At 39.1% G+C, this 20,024-nt stretch overlaps 1 protein-coding gene across 20 annotated transcripts in view; it reads left to right on the forward strand.

The window, feature by feature from the left end:
* Positions 1-20,024, forward strand: part of SETD5 (SET domain containing 5) — an 89,995-nt gene that overhangs the window by 39,079 nt on the left and 30,892 nt on the right. For 7 of the 20 annotated variants that reach the window (XM_033865344.2, XM_033865325.2, XM_033865330.2 and 4 more), the window contains 15 exons: positions 2,978-3,170; positions 3,453-3,558; positions 3,885-4,093; positions 4,433-4,491; positions 5,033-5,211; positions 6,147-6,185; positions 9,700-9,942; positions 10,742-10,890; positions 11,276-11,393; positions 12,506-12,615; positions 13,515-13,767; positions 14,142-14,225; positions 14,987-15,244; positions 15,932-16,252; positions 16,670-16,912. In XM_033865344.2, the coding sequence (XP_033721235.1) occupies positions 3,079-3,170; positions 3,453-3,558; positions 3,885-4,093; positions 4,433-4,491; positions 5,033-5,211; positions 6,147-6,185; positions 9,700-9,942; positions 10,742-10,890; positions 11,276-11,393; positions 12,506-12,615; positions 13,515-13,767; positions 14,142-14,225; positions 14,987-15,244; positions 15,932-16,252; positions 16,670-16,912 (2,463 nt within the window). In that variant the 5' untranslated portion in view covers positions 2,978-3,078. Of the gene's footprint in view, positions 1-2,977; positions 3,171-3,452; positions 3,559-3,884; positions 4,094-4,197; positions 4,239-4,432; positions 4,492-5,032; positions 5,212-6,146; positions 6,186-9,699; positions 9,943-10,741; positions 10,891-11,275; positions 11,394-12,505; positions 12,616-13,514; positions 13,768-14,141; positions 14,226-14,986; positions 15,245-15,931; positions 16,253-16,669; positions 16,913-20,024 lie in introns of those variants that run through there. The other 13 variants (XM_033865331.2, XM_033865337.2, XM_073787609.1 and 10 more) reach the window with 10 other exon arrangements.

Here is a 20,024-nt window from a genome sequence, read left to right on the forward strand (position 1 = left end):
TTTGTTTTTTTGCATGCCACAGAGATGTAGTTATGCCAATAGCCGAGACTACCAATTTTACACCTGTTTCCCAAATAGAGTACTTAAAAATCTTCCTGCATTCATAGGTAATTGTGTAGTGTTAATGAATTTGTATAAAGTCAACCACTAGCCTCCTATATGGATTGGCTGACAGACTGTATATGTAAACAACATTAACATTTGTCAGAAATTTCAACGAAAAGATTAACTCAACGAGTTTGGGGTTAGTAGCTAAGGAAAAGACCTAAAGCTATTATTCTTAAAACAGGGATTTTTCCCATAGTACAGAGCTAACTGCCCATAAATGTTGCTAGGGAGTCCAGAAGTAATTGCAGAATCAAAAAATACTTGTGGCCTAAAAGTTTGACTGCAGTGTTTCTGTTTCCTGAAACATTTTCATCCATAATCTCCAGACAGATTTCTGATACTGTGGTCTTAGCTAATTATACAGTTTTTCGTTTAGTATTCCTATAAAGCAAGAGAATGTCAACAATTAGCTTATATACCACTCTGTTAAATTATTGATGATATTTGTTAATGCTTCACTGTGCATATGTCACTGTCATGCATATTCCACTGTTCTGGGCACTCTAAGATTAAACCTGGGGACAGGATAACATCCTCAACTAAATAAAAGATCTAGACCTTACCTTATGGGATTTTAAATCTGATGGCAATGGTATGCATTATGTTTTGTTTTTGTTTTTTTTGTATATTTGTAGGAAAACCTCTAGATGTAACAATAGAAGCAAAGACTTTTCTGAATTTACAATCCTGCCATAAATGAATTAAAGACATTTTCTAAGAGGTAGTGTTATAACAGCAGGTTGCATATTATACTTGGAACAGTTGATGGAGTATATCTTTCGTAAGCATGGCTTCTGTGTATGTGCCTAGCTGTCATAGAAGTTCAAACATAGGGGAAGAAAGGCTATGATTACATTTGCGTAAAATCATTCGCTAATAAAGAGATGCAATCCTAACACTCCAAAATTTTTATCGATATTTTAAAATATAGATAAGAGCTGATATATGTTTCTGTATGTCAGGGAATATCCTAGGAAATCCTGTAGTTACCTGTCAGCATGTAACTATGTATTTAATCAGTAACCAGTATGGAAATTGCAAAGTTTCCTCATCAAAAGATGTGAGCTTAAATTTTAGTATTTGGCATGCATAGCAATATATTAAATGCTATGCTTGACTACAAAGTATTGTGCAGTGGGATGGCCTTTTAACCTACACAATATACATTTTATTTTTATTCCCTAGACTTGCACATGAAGTGCATATGTTCATATTTACCCAGTTTGGAGATGGGTAAGATACAACCGGCACAGCTCCATCTCCATGGCCATCTTTTATTTCATGCCACTTTCCTTTTTCCCGTCCAAAAAAAACAAATTCCATTTCTAATAAACAGCTATCATGTTTCACCCCATGTGTTCAGTGGTACAAAATCTCTTGCATAAAATATGTACAGCTCTTTGAAATACTTGTTTATCTAGTAAATTAACAATGTTGTGTAAAGTTATTACTTTCTCTTAACCTGTCCATCATAGAAACTAAATTCTACCTTCATTTTATTAATGCTTGTTTGCCTTTGGTTTATTTAAGAAACCCCACCTGTTTCCTAATACTCAGAGCTGATTGCCTCTCAGTGAGCCACGTTCAGATCATCTATTTCTCAAGAATACTGACCTGCATTCTTGATGTATTCCCCTACCCCCACCCAGTTCCCATCTTGCAGACACTCTTAAGTAATAAAATGCATGCACTTCACTAACAGAGAATACTTTCCTGTGTCTAAAGTTCTTCTTCACCTAGAAATTACCTTTGCTGTTATTTATAAGATCCCTTCTTACAGTTTTGGAGCAAATAACTGGGTGAGTTGGATACATATCTCAGAATTTTCTTTTATCCCTCACTTCTCAGCTGACATTACACCACATTGAACTGCACACTTGATTCCTGCCAAGTCCTATATTATGTGTATTTCTAAGCAGGAAAAATGTACATTACTTGAAGCAAACAATATTCATTATTTGATTCCCTAAAAGACCCTTTGATCCACCACTAAGGCTGAGTTACATGTGTCTTTGGAGTTTCTGATTTGTGAATCTCAGTGCTGGTTAATTTAAATGACGGATAACCCATTATTCAGTTCTGCAAATCATACAATTGCATTCGTTAATTATCTTTCAGTATTCTCCAAAACCTAACCAGGTACCTAAGTAATCAGAGTTAAAGTTCTTTTTGCCCCAAAACGTGAATTTTGTCCTTAGCCACCTATGCCTTTTTATTATCAAGTAAGGGTTTACATTAAATTTCTAAATTTGAACACATTTATAATTATTTTATTTTAATAAATTGTGTTTGAACAGTTTACTTTCCACTCAGTGAGGGTACAGAAACATACTCAACCAAGCTTCTCACTAAGCCTGGTTACTTAAGATCTTATGTAATTTTCTTTAAAAGAAGAAAGTTATCGTGGTTTCCAAACCAATTAGGCATAGTGGAAAGAGCACAGACTTTAGAGTCAGACATTGTTTCAAATCCTGGCTCTGTCAGTGGGTAACCTTGGTGAAGTCGTATAATCTCACCACCTCAACTTCATGTTCTGTAAAGATGGGGTGCTGTTTATCATGTTTAGTAGTGGCAGAGTAAATGAATTAATACATATAAAGCACCTTGCAAATAATGGGCAATTCAAAATGGTAGCCAATACTACTGTTGTTATTTGTCGTTAGACTAAACTTCTGAGTACAGTTTTGAATAGTTTGAAGTTCTATGGTATTATCATGCAGCTATTAAATAATTGTGTCCTTGATATGCTTGCATGTCATTGGTAGATGAGAAATTATTACTCTAATATTTGGAAGGTGTTTGGGGGTTCATCAAGATGAGAGGTATGATAAATATAAGATGCCATTGTTTTTACCTGTACTTTCTTCAGGGTATCCTGTCTTGGTAGTGAATGGAAGAGGGCCTGGTCCCTGGGGCAGTGCAGAAGGCACTTTCATCATCTCACTCACTGCAAATGTCATGTGAGGTTTCATGGAAGTATTAAGAGATCCAATTAAGAAGAATAGTTCTGAGTCTAAACCAGCCCAGAGTGGCTTCTCTAGGGGAAACTCCCTGCTCAGCTGGTACGTTTGTGTTTGTCATTAGGGACACCTTGTATCCCAGGTGCCTGCTTTGAGACATCTGCCTGTACTGGCTTCATGTTACACACAAATCCACATTTAATGACACTCCTACTGTTATTTATAGGCTTAGTTATGTTAATCAGATTGTTTCACTGAGTTCTTTCTCTTATTCTAGTGGCTGGTGGTTGTGGAAAGAGGAGGGGTTAGAATGGGAAGTTAAGTCTTAGTTTAAGGGAAGATTAGGTGTTATGCTATCATGCGTTGCTTTTCGCCTTTGTGCAGCCCTGAATCTGTGGAGGCTAGTCCAGCAGTTAATGAGAAGAGCGTGTATTCCACTCATAATTATGGGACCACTCAGAGACATGGGTGTCGAGGACTGCCTTATGCTGTGAGTATGCATTTGTTTCTCTCCAGAGCAGTGATCTTCCTGGAGTGTAATCCATTCTTATACATTGTGACTTTCTTGAAATGTTTATATGCAGCATGACGAAGTTGCCCCTTTTGCACTTCCCTGCCTCCAGCGGACGTCTAGCCCTGCATCATTGTTCTTATTTTTATGTCCCAGTTGACCTTGGCATTTTGTTTTATCACTTTCCTGGTTGAAGCCAAAAAACGAAGGGTACTACTTTCTTCTTTCTTTCCATATGTACCATACTTTAGGGGAGAGAGGGGCCAGTGTTTGGACACTGTTGATTTAAAAAATCTTATTTTCAGGATCATAATTACGGAGCCCCTCCTCCTCCGACACCTCCTGCTTCTCCCCCTGTCCAGACGATCATCCCCCGTTCTGACCTGAATGGCCTGCCGTCGCCCGTAGAGGAACGCTGTGGAGACAGCCCGAACTCTGAAGGAGAGACTGTTCCTACCTGGTGTCCTTGTGGTCTTTCTCAGGATGGCTTCCTTCTCAACTGTGACAAGTGCAGGTAAGATCGTGTTCCATCTAAATCCAGCCCTGGGTTGCTGGGATTAGGGTTTCTTATTAGTAGGGAAAAGCTCAAAGTATTCTTTCTTGTGTTTGTTAATGTAGATGATTCCTTAGTGCTCCTTGGCTCGAATTCTCTGCACTAGGTGAGAATTGCTGACAACAAGGAATGAGAGATTGATGTTAAAGCTATTGAATTTGATATGAAATTTAATGTCCTGGAAACATTTGGTAGGTGGGAGGAAGGGGGTAGTATATGCAGAGATACTTCTCCCATGTGTGTTGATGATGCGCTGCATGCTGTTGGAAGGACTACTTTAAGTTTATTTTCCCTCTTTAGGGGAATGAGCAGGGGGAAGGTTATTAGACTTCATCGGCGGAAGCAGGACAACATATCAGGTGAGCCAAAGATGGGTTAGGACCATATTTTGACATATACTATTTTGTGGTTTTAATATTCATCCCAAGAACCCCTCTTGTAAGTTCCCATGGTCCCCAGCTCTTTTCATGGACAGTGATTGAAGTCCTCTCAAGACCATTGTAATTCTATTGTTGTGAATTAATTGTATCCAGAGTCAACAATTTTAGCCCTATAGTAATCAAATTATTCCTTGTGAGCATGCACGGGCGCGCACACGTGTGCACACGCACACACACACACATCCTTTTCTGTTACATATACATTGAGGCAGTGGAGATTGGGGACTGAATTCAAGGGTAGAAATACATGATATAGAACAGGGTTTTCTATGCTTAATGCCAATGATGCAGAAAGAATCTTGTTTCTATATGGAGTGTAGGTATATGTTCCACAGATAATAGAGTTAATAGTAGAAGTAATAACTTACTGGGTATGGGCTAGATCGAAAGGAATAAGCTGCTTTTAATGTATTTATGAGGCTTTTTGTACAACATGAACTATGAAATAACCTTTTTTCAGGTGGGGATAGCAGTGCAACAGAAAGCTGGGATGAGGAGCTTTCTCCTTCCACTGTGTTGTATACAGCAACACAGCACACACCTACAAGCATCACCTTAACTGTTAGAAGAACCAAACCCAAGAAGCGGAAAAAGAGTCCAGAAAAGGGTCGTGCAGCACCAAAGACGAAGAAAATCAAGGTATGAAGGGTAAAACTATCTCAAATAGAAATGTGTCTGAAATAGCCCAAATTTTGGATGAAGAATGCACCAGAATTCTTTTAAGAAATTTGATCCAGATGTTTGAAGGGCCACTTTTGCTCTTCTTGCACAAATCAGCTAATTTGTATTATGAACATGTAGATCAACCTCTCTTATTCCATATCATCACAACTGGCACAGAGTTTCTTTTGCTCCAGCCCCCATCCCAGGTATGAAATCCCAGCCCCACCTGGCACAAGTCCATGTGTGCTGCAGCCTCCAGTCTAGGCTTCCACTGTCCTTTCAGTATCTCCCACCTCCTCAATCCCAAAACCCAGTCTGAAATTCTTGTCCTGGTACATGCCCACTTCATGTCGTTGGTTGATTGTTTTTCCCTTGTTACAAAAAATTCAGGAAACATCTCTTGAATGGTCTAGGCTTCCTCAGTGTTGTGGTCACTTTCCTGTATTCTCAACTAAAAAGTCTCCAGAAGAAATCTCTTCTGTTTTGTGTTCTTTCTTCCCCATCACGGCAACTTTGTTGCTCCTAGGTGACTTGCCCACCCCTTGTTAAGGGGATTGGTCTTTGTTTCCTTCTTAATTTCAAAACTGGTAAATCTGCAGCCTTACTTAACATTTTTATTTACTTTTTCTTTTAGTGTCAGGGGTGCATATAGGATTTAAGTGATGCATGCTCTTCCCTGTTTATTACCTAATTCTGCAATGGAAAGTATTGGAATTAGCCTCAGAGTTCACTGGCCATGTGCTACCCCTATTCTTGATAATAGTGTGGGGAATTCCATTGTATTTGTTACCTAGGGTAAAGGGGACAGACTAGAACACTAGTTCTTGCCTTAGTTTTAGTCTCAGATAGGTATAACTGTCATTTTGGTACCAAGTTTTGTTTTGTTCTACTTGTTTTCCTCTTTGGGATAGGCATTTCGAGAGGGATCCCGGAAGTCCTTGCGGATGAAGGTAAGGGGTATTCTTCCCTGATGCTGTGTTTTACTTCACTGTGATCTTGCATTTTGGTCAGCTTCTTTCCTGACATTGATGGTCTGGGAATCTTGGACCCTGCTTTTCGTTAGTTTGTAATTGTTGCCATTCAGTTTTCATAGAGCCTTTCTCCAAAGTAGATTTTCTTGACCATTTTCTGAAATATTTTCCCTTTCTGTAATTAGCCTTCATTTATTGGTTTTTCATTAGCTGCTTCTCTCGGCATGGGGGTAAGTGACATTTTGCCAGACAAAATGAGGCTGATGTTTTCCATCATTGTGATTGGCCTCCACCTCAGGAGTGAGGATTTTCTGGTGATAGAGCATCTCTTGTGCACCCGCCCTAGCACCCTGTAGGCTTTAATCACCAGTTGGAAGGATAAATTTCATCAGTAGGAAGGTAGTAGTTTTGATAAGAATACTGGAATTACTTACTTTTGAGCTGTTTTCTCCTGGCATATCTGTTTGGTACAGAAGACTCGGGTGATGCTGGTGTGCTTCTTTTCTTCGGTTATCAAATAAAAGAGCTTATGAGGCATGATTTCGGGTAGTGGTTGGAGAATAGAGAAATTATGTACAATGGTTTAAAGGGACTTTCAGTTACTAGGTGATAAGGAAAGAGTTTGCCCAAAGGAGATTTGAATATACTGTCTGGTATCTTCCTTTACCTATGTGTGTATATAGAAGGACAGCATACCTCCCAAACCATTACTTAATGGCTTCAAAGCATTTAATTAGAATTAAGGTTGAGTGTAATTCCATAAGTATACTTATGCCTAAATGTGTAACTGATATAAAAGCAGGATCTTTCCTGTTGACCGTTCTGTGGTAAACATTAAACTCTTGTTAGTGAGGGGAGGCTTTCTTAGGATTTATGCACACACACACACACATACATATGGAACACCAATATGACTCATGTTAGAAAGATCTCAGGTAGCACTTTATATAAAATTAGAAGGCCTCACCGTGCATATACCCATAAACAGATTTGTACATATCTGTAAAAGAGATGGGAGAGGACTTAAGAGCCCAAGACCATCAGAATCCTGGGATATCTTGGAACACAATTACTGTTTCTTTGTTAGATCTATCTCCTGCAAGGAGACAGTTGCTTAGAGGGAACCTTCAGTAGATTTAAGGGGCAGACGTAGCCCCTGATCCCAGGTGTTAAGCCTTTTCTCTTTTATCAGCTAACTGTTGTAACTTAACTTCCAGAGGTTTGAAAGCAGTTGATTGGCTCTCCCAGAAAACTACATGTAAACCCCAAATATTGCTTGCAGTTTTGAGATGTTGACAGATAGCCCCATAAGCATGTTAAAATTTAGATAACTAAAAAGTACTGGGGCTTCCCTGGTGGCGCAGTGGTTAGGAATCCGGCTGCCAATGCAGGGGACACGGGTTTGAGCCCTGGTTCAGGAAGATCCCACATGCTGCAGAGCAGCTAGGCCCGTGCGCCACAACTACTGAGGCTGTGCTCTAGAGCCCGCGCACCTAGAGCTGGTGCTCCAAGACGAGAGAGGCCACCGCAATGAGAGGCCCACACACGGCAATGAAGAGTAGGCCCCCCCACAAAAAAATAGTACTAGTTGGTTTATTTTGATTCTCATATCAGAATTCTAAATTGAGTTATAAATTTTGTGCTCAGAATTAATTGTTAGTAAGAACTACACCAAACATCTGAGTGGGAACAATACCTTAAGAATGAGAAGAACCTATCATTTGGCTTTTTAACCCCAAAGTTGAATTTCCCTACTGGAGACTGCTCTAAACCAGGGTTTCTCAACCTCGACCCTGTTGACATTTGAACCAAATAATTCTTTGCAGGGATCAGGGCTGTCTTTCGCATTACAGTCGGCTGTGTAGCAGCATCCCTAGCATTTACCTGCTGGGTGCCAGTAACACGCACACCCAGGTGTATTAATCAGAAATGACTTCAGGTATTACTAAATGTCTCCTTGGTGGCAAAACCCCCTCTGGTTGAGAACCACTGCTCTAAACCCACTGAAATGGGGTCTCCAGTACCTGGAAGAATGGGATAGCAGAGTATACAGTTATATTAGTGAACAGTAGCTAAAACTATGGCAGAGGCTTCCAGTATACATTGTTTAACAAGTTATAAGTTCAGTGATCACTGCTGGGTGCTTAAACCTGGGAATACTATTTGGGCACCCCTAATCCCCAGTCTTATAAACACCCTTAAGCCTCAGCTTTTGTACTTTTCTGTTGCTCAGCTGCTACTGACACCTCAAGCTGGTGATAGTCTGTTCTCAGTGTGTTAGCCTTAGGTGTTTGTTACATCCCTTGTTTATTGTTCATTCTTTTGGACTCTAGTGACAAATGTGGAAAACAGTGGTGTTAACTTTTTCCTTTGATTTCCCTGTTCCTTGGGGGAAGGATGGTAGACAATAGTCAATCAAAACTAGTGACACAGAAGTGAAAGAAAGTAATTGTTATAATGGGTATAAATGTTTTCTCTGTAATTTGTGGAAACTATATTTAATTTTTTCATACCTGTTTTTGCAAGTTTAGTTTTTGCAAGTTTAGAGTCGACATGGATTTGCAGGTAGCTTTGGTACTATAGTGTCTTTGCCTTCTTGTTGTCACTAGTGTGACATCATCACACGTTTGTTTTGTTTTCTGACGACACCTTAAGTCCTGAACACAATGGAGGGAGAACATGTATCAGAGTTCAGCTGTGTCTCTATAGCACAAGCACATATAAAACTGTTTAGGATGATGTTGGTGAGATGTAATAATCTTTCCTCAGTACTATGTTGTCATAGAGGGCAGCGGTTTTCTGAAAGAGATATAGCACAGTATCTCTCAGCATTTCCTACACTGCCCCTACCCACGCCCCTCCACCCACCTCACCTCTACAGAGGGTGGCTGTTTTAAAATGTCAAAAGTAGAGTGCTAGAAAGATATACCCCAAATGATAGCTTTTTCTATGGGAGGCAAGAGTATGAGTTACTTATTTGTTTATTTGGTTCACATGTATTTTTAGAATGAACATGTATTAATTGTATATTAAAAATAATAAGTCGCACAAAAACATTCTCCTGGATGCTAGTAAAACTACCAATTTGAGATGGCACACTGTTGTTTGATAAGTATTGAAATTTAAGCAATATGGATATTTTAAGGTGTCTGTATTGTTCATTTTTATGAAGATTTTCTTATGAACTTGATGTCATTCTTCTGATAAGTTTGATTTTTATGACTTAAAAATGGTCATTAAATGACAGTGATGGGATGGAATTGCAATCCAGATTAATTTCTCACTTTATAAATGATGAAGCTGAACCTCACAGCTCACTGGTAATGAAACCATGATAGAAGCCAGATCCTGACTCCCAGGCCATTACTCTTATGGCACACCAACTGCCAAGTGAAAACTAATCTTCTCTGGATATTCAGCCCGCCCCACCCCACCCATCCACCCCTGCCCTTTAATGGACTCTCCTAACCTACTTGACCTTTGTTCTCTACAGAATTCTCCTTCTGAAGCACAGAATTTAGATGAGAATACAACTGAGGGATGGGAAAATCGGATAAGACTATGGACTGATCAATATGAAGAAGCCTTCACTAATCAGTACAGTGCAGATGTACAGAACGCCCTTGAACAACATCTACATTCTAGCAAGGAATTTGTGGGCAAACCTGCTATTTTAGACACTATTAATAAGACTGAATTGGCCTGTAATAATACAGTTATTGGTTCCCAAATGCAGGTAAGGATCAAAGGGTTAAAGACTCCCTAAGTAGTTGAGATTTTTTTTTTTTTTTTTTTTTTTTTTTGGCGGTACGCGGGCCTGTCACTGCTGTGGCCTCTCCCATTGCGGAGCATAGGCTCTGGACGCGCAGGCTCAGCGGCCATGGCTCACGGACCCAGCCGCTCCACAGCATGTGGGACCTTCCCGGACCGGGGTACGAACTCGTGTCCCCTGCACCGGCAGGCGGACTCTCAGCCACTGCACCACCAGGGAAGCCTAGTAGTTGAGATTTTAAGAACCCAGGAAAAGGAATATTTTGGAATTACTGTTTCTTTCAGATGGCCTTAGAATAACAAATTAGCCAGCTATTGAGCATCTTTAACTAAAAGCAAGTTACAGTAACTGGAAACTGTTCGGATACGTGTTTTTAAACTACGTATCTTTATTAATTAAAAATAGATAAATTAGGGTAGGAAATTTTATATAGTCTCAGTAGGAGTTATTAAGATTAATAGAAACCTAAACCTAAACTCTTACATTAAACATAGAGCCACTAAAGTTTTAATCATATATTTTTCTTAGATTTTTTTTTTTTTTTTTTTTGTCTTTGAGGATTCGGGGGGTGGCAGGTTCACTAGATGGAGCCTGTTTCCTAGAAATACTAAGGTTTTATCATATTTTAAAATGATCATCGAGCTAAGTAACATACAAATAAAACCTAAAAATATTGGTGCCTTTTCCTCAATTAAGAAATATTTTAAATGTCTGCTAAGCTGCTGTTGATATTATCTAATGTTAATATTCTGATTTTATTTAGCTACAGTTGGGAAGAGTCACTCGTGTTCAGAAGCACCGGAAGATCCTGAGGGCTGCAAGAGATTTGGCTTTGGACACTCTTATAATAGAGTATCGAGGCAAAGTCATGTTACGGCAGCAATTTGAGGTCAATGGACATTTCTTCAAAAAGTAAGAGCATCATTCATTGAGTAGTAAGGGCTAAAGTAGGCCTGGCTGAGCATATGGCTATAAAAACCATCCTGGTTGATGGGATGCTCTTGGGGGAAAAGATTACAGCTCAGATAAGCTCACCCCTCTCTGCTATTTGTAGAGAAGTGCAAATAAACCTGCAAATTGTTTAACGTATAAAGTGGTGATGACTCCTTTCCAAGCGAAGCATTCCTTGCTTTGTGCTTATTCTTTAATCAGAAGCAGACAAGCATGTGATGTTTTCCAAGTGTAGGCATTGCAAAGGACTGCTGCTTCTTCTGTCAGCATATGCTTCATATTTGAAATCATGGGGTGGCCTTTTTATTTGTATTGAGAATTACAGGAATTTTAATTATATCCCTAGACCATACCCCTTTGTGCTCTTCTACTCAAAATTCAATGGTGTAGAGATGTGTGTGGATGCACGTACTTTCGGTAATGATGCTCGGTTCATCAGAAGATCATGTACACCAAATGCAGAGGTAAGATTTCTGTAGCAATTTCTCTTTGAATGGAACCACCAAAAGGACAAGTCAACTGAAGAAGCAGTCTGAAAACTTCACCCAGATTAAGGTCTGTAGATAATGGTTATGATCTTTCGTTGTAAGAGATGAAAAACAAAAGTAATAATGCATCTGTTCTCACAGGATGTGGGCAAGGAATGGATTTTCTTTAGAGAAGGCAGAAATGGGCAAAAGCATGTTAGCATTTGCTAAAGAGAAAGAGCTAGACTGGATAAGAAGTCAGTGACGTTATATTAAAGAATTGCCATATAAAAGATTTTATTATTGGGTCAAAACGAAAGTGTGTGGTTGCAGTTTTTTAAATTTTAGCTAATAGGATTGTGAGACAGATTCTAGACATTTCTAAAGTTCAGTATTTGGTGCATAATGAGTGCAACCACATCAAATGCAGCAAGAAAATCCACAGAGCTTTTCTTATAGACTTAAGAAATTTTAATTTTCTGGTGCAACTGAAAACAGCTTTAAGATGTAGAACAGGGGCTTCCTGGTGGCACAGTGGTTAAGAATCCGCCTGCCATTGCAGGGGATACGGGTTCAAGCCCTGGTCTGGGAAGATCCCACGTGTCGCGGAGCAACTAAGCCCGTGTGCCATAACTACTGAGCCTGCGTTCTAGAGCCCACGAGCTACAATTACTGAGCCCTTGTGCCACAACTACTGAAGCCTGCGTGCCTAGAGCCCACGCTCTGCAACAAGAGAAGTAACTACAGTGAAAGGCCCACGCACCGCAATGAAGAGTAGCCCCCGCTTGCCACAACTAGAGAAAGGCCGCGTGCAGAAACGAGGACCTAATGCAGCCCAAAATAAATATAAATAAATAGATTTATTTAAAAAAAAAAAAGATGTAGAGCAGGCCCTGACTGCTAACATCTCAAGATTTCTTCATTTATTTCAAGAAGTATCATAAATGTTCAATTACTATATGATAGTTTCAGATGAAATGATGGAGTTAAATGACAGACTACCATTAACTCTAAGTGAGGAGATATCATTTGGGTAAAAGGTTTTTTCCCTCTTATGGAGAGTTCCTGGTCTTTTTGATAAATCATAACCATAAGCCTTGTTCACACAGGTGCGACACATGATTGCAGATGGGATGATTCACCTCTGTATCTATGCTGTGTCTGCCATCACCAAGGATGCTGAGGTCACCATAGCATTTGACTATGAGTACAGTAACTGGTAAGATTTCCACAACCTTTCCTAACATGAATTGCTTGTCTTACAGATTAAGCTATTCTGTTCAGTCTGCTTTTGTGCCTTGCCATTTGCTGCTTTTTTTTTTTTTTAAACCTAATCTTTCCATGAGTAATGCATTTTCTGCCTAGAAATTGTGGAGAGAAAGACAGACTGAGGGTGTTTTCTTAAGAGACACAGCTACATAGTGTGATACTGCTTACCAATCTTCTAACCAAGGGTGTTTTGGCCTCTGCCTCTATGTAGCAAGCATAACAAAAAGTGTATGTATGAAACACACGTAGAAATTCTAGTAGCATCTATTGTTATGCACACAGCACTTGTACCAGGGATCATATAGAATGAGAATTTAAAGCTTTGCTCCATCCACTCAAGCCATGTAATGTAGCTGTATATGGCAATGCCGAAAAACAGATGGCAAATCATAGGTGATTATGTGATGGGTTTTGTAAAATGGATGCTTTTCTCCCTTGGTCCTTTCAGGCAAACAGGGGTTATGTGGCCATTGATGTTTGGGCACAGGTGCAAGAAGAAAAGGTATTAATAATAAGTAGGGAATCAGTAGATAAAAGTGAGGACATGGAGAAGGGTACGGCCACTGCAGAGTCTGTCACTGATTCACTAAATAGCGTAGACAGTTGGGAGAATTGAATTTAGTGGGAACTTCATTTCCTTTCCACTGACCATATATAGGGGAAGCGTTGGGGTTATATAGAGAAACACAGAATGTTGAAAGTATTTATCGGACTTTCTTAATGACTATTTACCTTGTTCAAAGATGAAACTAGAGTAAATTACTATACTAATATTACAAGAGAATGAATGGGTAATATAACTGATATTCAGGGGTACTGAAACAGGCACTTTTGGTTGTTTCTTTGGAGCAGTAATTATAAAGTGGACTGTGCATGTCACAAGGGGAACCGGAATTGCCCTATACAGAAAAGGAATCCCAGTGCTGCAGAACCGCCACTTCCACCTCCTCCAAGCCTGCCCACCATCGGAGCAGAGACAAGACGTAGAAAAGCACGACGGAAAGAGCTAGAGATGGAGCAGCAAAATGAGGCTCCAGAAGAGGAAAACAACCAGCAGCCAGAGCAAATTCCTGAGAAAGTAATTGTATCCAGTGACCATGAGGTAATCTCCCCTGGTCAGAGGCTGTTGCTTTGGTGTTGATCCTCTTCAGATGAAGAGGATCTCAGGTTGCCACATGTTGTTTTATGTAGGGAATCTATATTAACACTTAATAACCTTCATATCAAGGTGGGTGTGCTTTCATTCATTATCTTTTTATTATTTTTTACAATGTCAAGAACATCCATTCAGGTACTTATCAGGTTTCAGTCCAGTGAATGAGATTTATCATCTGTGTTTACTATGTAGCCCCACATGAGTAACACTATAAAGCACTAGAAATTGTTTCTAGAGAGTTTTAAGCTACGAGCCAAAAAACAGGGATTGAGTTTTCTTAGAGCTTAAGAATACAGCTGAGTATTTACTCTGTCTTAAAGGCAATAGACAATCCAGAAGAAAAAGCAGAAGAAGAGAAAGAAGAGATTACAGATGACCAGGAGAACCCAGCTCATAGCAAGAGGGTGAGTACCTTCTAACGTCTTTTTGTTCCTGCTGACTCATGTTACCTATAGCATGTAAACCCCTTGTCTTCTGAATTTATATCATCTCATTTCTTCAGTAAGTTACTATGCCATCACCTCTAGGTCACAGTGTGGGCTTTTTCTATAAAGTAGATTTTATTACGATTTTTTACACAGACACACGTAGTTCTCTAATGACTATTACCAGATGATGGTTTTAAGAGGTTTCTTACTAACGGTTTGATTTGCAAAAAACTGTCTTAATGGAACAAAATATCCTTAGGCTACTTACTCTAACTTAGGAATTTCCTAAGTTTGTTGTGTGAATTTTGACATTTAAAAAACAAACACAACATTCAGTCATACGGATTCAAAAATTCTGCTTTATGGCTGAAATCAGTCATGTTTATTTCTGTCCCTGAGAAGCTGTTTAAGAAAATCTGCTTGACTTTTTTTTTTTTTGAACTCTGAAAATACAGAGAAAAATTGGTTTTGATGGCTATTTTTCTTTTGTATTAAAAAGTTTCAAAATAGCTGACCCTTTTTGAAAAGCTTGGGTTTGACCTTGCCTTTCTTTACAACTCTTTGCAACATTTAAGATGAAAAATCTTTAGTTTTTATCTTATGTTCTCAAAGATATATATATTATCTTATTAGTATTTTCTATAAATATCTATCAATTTCCATTAATAATACTTTTGAAAAGCTGTTCCCTTCTCCTGGTTGAGGCTTCCTTCTATGCTAATGTTATTTCTTTCTAGACCCGGGAAGATAGGAAGGTTGAAGCCATCATGCATGCTTTTGAAAACTTAGAAAAAAGAAAGAAGCGGCGGGATCAGCCCTTGGAACAGAGCAACTCTGACATAGAGATTACTACCACCACCTCAGAGACTCCTGTGGGAGAGGAGACAAAAACTGAAGCCCCTGAATCTGAAGTTAGCAACCCTGCTTCAAACATTGCCGTCCCAAGCAACCCACAGAGTGTTGGAGTGAACACCCGGAGGTCTTCCCAAGCAGGGGTAAGATGAAAAGACTCCAGGTCTTAGTCGGTCTTTCTTTTGCTAATATCAGTTACCTAGCTTTTGGAATGGTTAGTGTCAGCATTTTCAGCTTTGCCTTATTTCGCAGTAAGTAAGACTATTTTCAGTCAGCTGATTCGTGGGATTCAAGGAGACAGAATTTGAATGACTAGATACTCTCAGACTAGAATGGGACTTTCTACAATTTCTGCCAGATATTGTTGGTGGTGAGTTCATAAAAATCATGTGGTTTCTCTTTGGCTCTCTGTGTAGCACTGTCATGTACCTGACCTTTCATAAGATTCTCAGAATTAATTCTTCGTTCCTTTTCCTACCTTAGCCATAGATTCTAAGCCTTAAGCTAAAACCTTAGTATCTGGGGAAAGAGACAAAGGAAGAATTACCTTCCCTGCTAAGAACCTAAAATTAGGTGGCTACTTTCAGCTGTCTTTAGACCTATTTTATAAATACTTATTAGAAAAAGAAATAACTGAGACATCTTCCTGTAGCCTTTTTAGCTGATTTAAATGTATGAATTTTATAAGGATTACATTTGAAATTAATGTTTTTAAACGCTCACTTTTTTCACCAGTAAACATTCAGAATGCTTAAAGTGAATAGGAAGCTGGATAGAATGTTTGCTGATAAGAAATTTCTGGTAAGCAGTTAACTTTGCTATTGTTATAGGATGTTGCTGCCGAAAAACCAGTCCCCAAACCACCTCCAGCAAAGCCTTCTAGGCCCCGACCGAAGAGTCGAATTTCTCGGTACCGGACCAGTTCAGCCCAAAGACTAAAGCGTCAGAAGCAGGCCATTGCACAGCAGGCAGAGTTATCACAAGCTGCCTTGGAAGAGGGGGGAAATAACAGCTCAGTAACTCCTACTGAAGCTGGAAATGTAGACAGTTCAGGAGAAAACAGGCAATTAACAGGGTCTGACCCAACTGTGGTGTCAGTTACTGGATCCCATGTCAACCGTGCTGCATCTAAATACCCCAAAACCAAAAAGGTAAGTTACAAGTACATCTTCGTTAAGTGTAGTCTGCCGAAAGCTGTGGCTTAGTAAAGTGAAAGGACCTGTAATCCCCAGGGGAAAAAAAAATAATAATAATCTAAGATTTATTAGATTGAAAGTTTTAGATAAAATGCTTAGATACATAGGGCTGAGGTCATCCTGCTGCCTTACTTTTGTTCGCATAATTTTTAGGCAGAGTTTAAATTGCTGAGCTGAAATCATTCTTTCCATAGTGCTCATGGAGAGGGTGAAAGAAGATACCCTTGTGCTCTGAATGTGCGATTCATACTCTCTGCAGCTGCTATATCTACCTCTGTCTAGTTTCTAGATGAGGTTTGTGTTTGTGAGCTACACTGCTTCCTCTGGCTTTTGCATCTGCAGCATCAACTGATGGTCTCTTTTTTAACTTAGTATCTAGTTACAGAGTGGTTGAATGACAAAGCAGAGAAGCAAGAGTGCCCTGTTGAGTGCCCTTTACGTATCACCACGGACCCAACTGTACTGGCAACGACCCTGAACATGTTACCCGGTCTTATCCATTCCCCGTTAATTTGCACCACCCCCAAACACTACATTCGCTTTGGCTCACCCTTTATCCCTGAGAGGCGTCGAAGGCCGCTTCTGCCTGATGGCATGTTCAGCTCCTGTAAAAAGGTATGTCTGTGTTTACGCGGTTTTTTCTTTTAAGCTAGGATTCCAGTACTGGTGACATATCTAACACGTTCTCTAGATAGCCACACTCTGCCCGTATGAGTTTATAATGAGTTAGTTGTTCAACCACAAATACTGACGCATCAAGAGTCAGTGAGACTAAGGTGGGATGTATACTACATTTTTGGTGCTCAGTTTGTGAGTATTCACTGTTGTCTTTTCTGAGAGCCCTTGTGGTTACTGAGTTGAGAGCACATAGCAGTTGGTGACTGGGTAGGGAGGGGTGTTCTGTGTGTGCTCCTGTGATATTGGTTAACATGTCCATTTGTGATTATTGTGTGAGATTGGGCCCCAGGTACTCTAGAGCACTGTTGTACAAGTTAAAGAATGATTGAATTGTGTTTTGGATTAATTCAGTCACTGTTATCATTTGACTGAGAGTAGAGGAAAAGTCCTGTTTACAATTGGCATAATTCCTTTTCCTTGATCAAATGACAAGTTGGACTGTTTATTCCCTAGTGATTATGGAACCCACTATAAAATTTTTCTCTCTCTCTCTCTCTCCCTCTCTCTCTCCCTCTCTCTGCCTCTCTCTCTGCCTCTCTCTCGCTCTTCTCTAGTTATATATTGTTTTTGGATCTAGTGACAGTAGTATTTGATGGCTGTTTGTTTTTGGAATGCTCTTTCTTAGTTCCCAGAAGCCCTGCATATTTTCCAAAGGTGTCTCTCAAGAATAGATCACTCCCTCAGACCTATAATGTCATTTTCGTGTTTCTAGAAGTATAGGACACCCTTTCATTTGGTCTTCTTTTGAGGTAGAGTCTGTTCCCTGGAACACCCTTTTCTCTTATCCTCAGATCTGGATTCAGGCTGCCTTCCTCAGTGTCTGCCATTGCCCTCCTCCACTGGCATCACGTACATGAGGATGCTGCATATAGATTATTTGATGTGATGAAGTCTCCAACTCCAGGCAGGTCTTCCCTGACTCCTCCAAACTTAAAGCTTTTCTCTTTTCCCAAAGAGCAGATTCTATTTCTTGGGGGGAGGGGGCATAAAAGATGAGCCAAAGTGGTGTGGGATATGGAGGGGAGGAGGGCAACAGGGATCTGCACACAAAGGAAGGGTACTACCACTGAATGAGCAGCATACACTGAAGAAAGTCTTTTCCTAATCTTACCTAAGTGTTTGAGTCACTTACTGGTTTATTTAGGGGAAATTACCAAGTAGAACAACTCCTAAAGAGAAATTTGACCATGAGATCTTTGCCAGAAGTGTTTGTGGATGATGGACTAACATAACTTTCAGGTGTCAGAAGTGAAAACAGTGACAACTTTCTTAAGAAGAAAATAAGACTAGAAATTTGCCTAAGTGATAAAGGAAAGTTGGGTCTCTGGGGATCTTTTATTATACCAAGTTACTTATCCTGGATCTTACAAATTATCTGAGAAGGAAAAAAAATGTATTTGCCATTTAATGACCATTATGATTAACCTAATTCTGTAATAATTGGAGAAGGGCATTAACTGTGGTATGGCATGCGAAACTAATCTTCCTGTTACATTTAGCTCAGTCCCTCATTAAGAGTAACAGCTCAGAATCTTTAACTACATTTTCAGAGTAGTATTGAACAATTAGAGAAGCTGTAAATATGGTCTTTAGTTTGGAGGAACAAGTCAAGAGATGGTTTAATATATATGAAATAGACTTTTTCCTTTTGTTCTGTCTTTGGCTAGACACAGTACTAGATTTCCTAGGATGTTAACTACTGAAGCATCTTACCAAGTCAGATAATAGAATTTCTTATTTTGGTCCTTTAAGAAGGGTGAACAATTATTAATACAGAGTAATAGTGAAGTCTGAATTGTAAATAGTACGGACTAGCCTCTTAAAATACTGCCTTGATCATTGTGATGCTGGGTTATAATCTTTCTATTCCCATCTTGCTTTTTTCCAAGTAGCAGAGTTCTGTGAAAATCGAAAACGTGTAGAAATATGACTTCAAATCTGATAGAAAATCCATTTCTTAGAGCTCTTTTTACCTGGTTATGGTTTAGGACTTATATCTGTATCTCATCTTTGTGTCTCCATTGGCAACAGTTAGAAATACTTAACTCATGTCCGTGTTATATTCTCCCCATGTATCTGACCATCCTTAGTCTTGTTTTATACAGGCTCTGCTCAGGCACTTTTATCTATTTGTGTCATATTGGTCTTTGGGAAGAGTTCAGGCTATGTATGCTGACTTATATATCAAATTATCTTACTTAAATTGGGTCTTTTAAAATTAAGTTTTAATCACAGATTTAATAGTTGCTGTTAATGTATCAAGATTATATTACACAACAAGACTGTAACTTTTTATGGGACAAAATTAATGAAATTGGGCCTTATATAGAAATTGAACTCAGCTTTATCCTAGATGGGGAAGGAGAAGATTTTTTAGATTGGTTAGAAAGTACTCATATAGTACAGGACCTAAGAAGATTTCCATGATAAAACAAAATTGTAATAAATTTCTGAAAATCCATCAGAGAAGAATATAATTTAAACAGATGAAAACAACCATCCTCCATGGGATTAGTTAGAACAGTGTACATTCTTAATAGGCTTACTCTTTCATATCTGATTAAAGGAGATAAAAGCTTCATAAGTTTAAAACAGTATAAAGCTGCATGGGTATATTTGCACCCAGATTCTTAGAGTATTTGGCAGAATGTTTTGTGATGTCTCTGTAGTTTCTAAATTAAATCGATTCACAGTTCTTAACTAGCATGTTATAGCATGTCTTTTGTTGGATTTTACTTCACTTGTTATTTTAGAATGGAAGCATTTATGACTGGCTAAGAAGCCTTTCAGTAGTATCCCTCCTTGCTCTCTCTAAATCTCTAAACTTACCTTGTAGGCATAATATGTGTGGGCATTTGGTTTCCCGTTCAGACTGAAAATGAAACACTGTGTTTTGCATTGATATTTCATGATGTGCACTAGAGTGTTGTTAATCTGTATATCTCTGTACATAGCACTGAAATTCAGTTGAACTAGTCCTCACTGAACATGTGTGCCCAGTACTGTGCTACAAGCTTTCTTCACACACACTGTCTCACCATTCATGATA

This window comes from Tursiops truncatus, chromosome 10 (assembly GCF_011762595.2).
Source record: "Tursiops truncatus isolate mTurTru1 chromosome 10, mTurTru1.mat.Y, whole genome shotgun sequence".
Lineage (NCBI taxonomy): Eukaryota > Metazoa > Chordata > Mammalia > Artiodactyla > Delphinidae > Tursiops > Tursiops truncatus.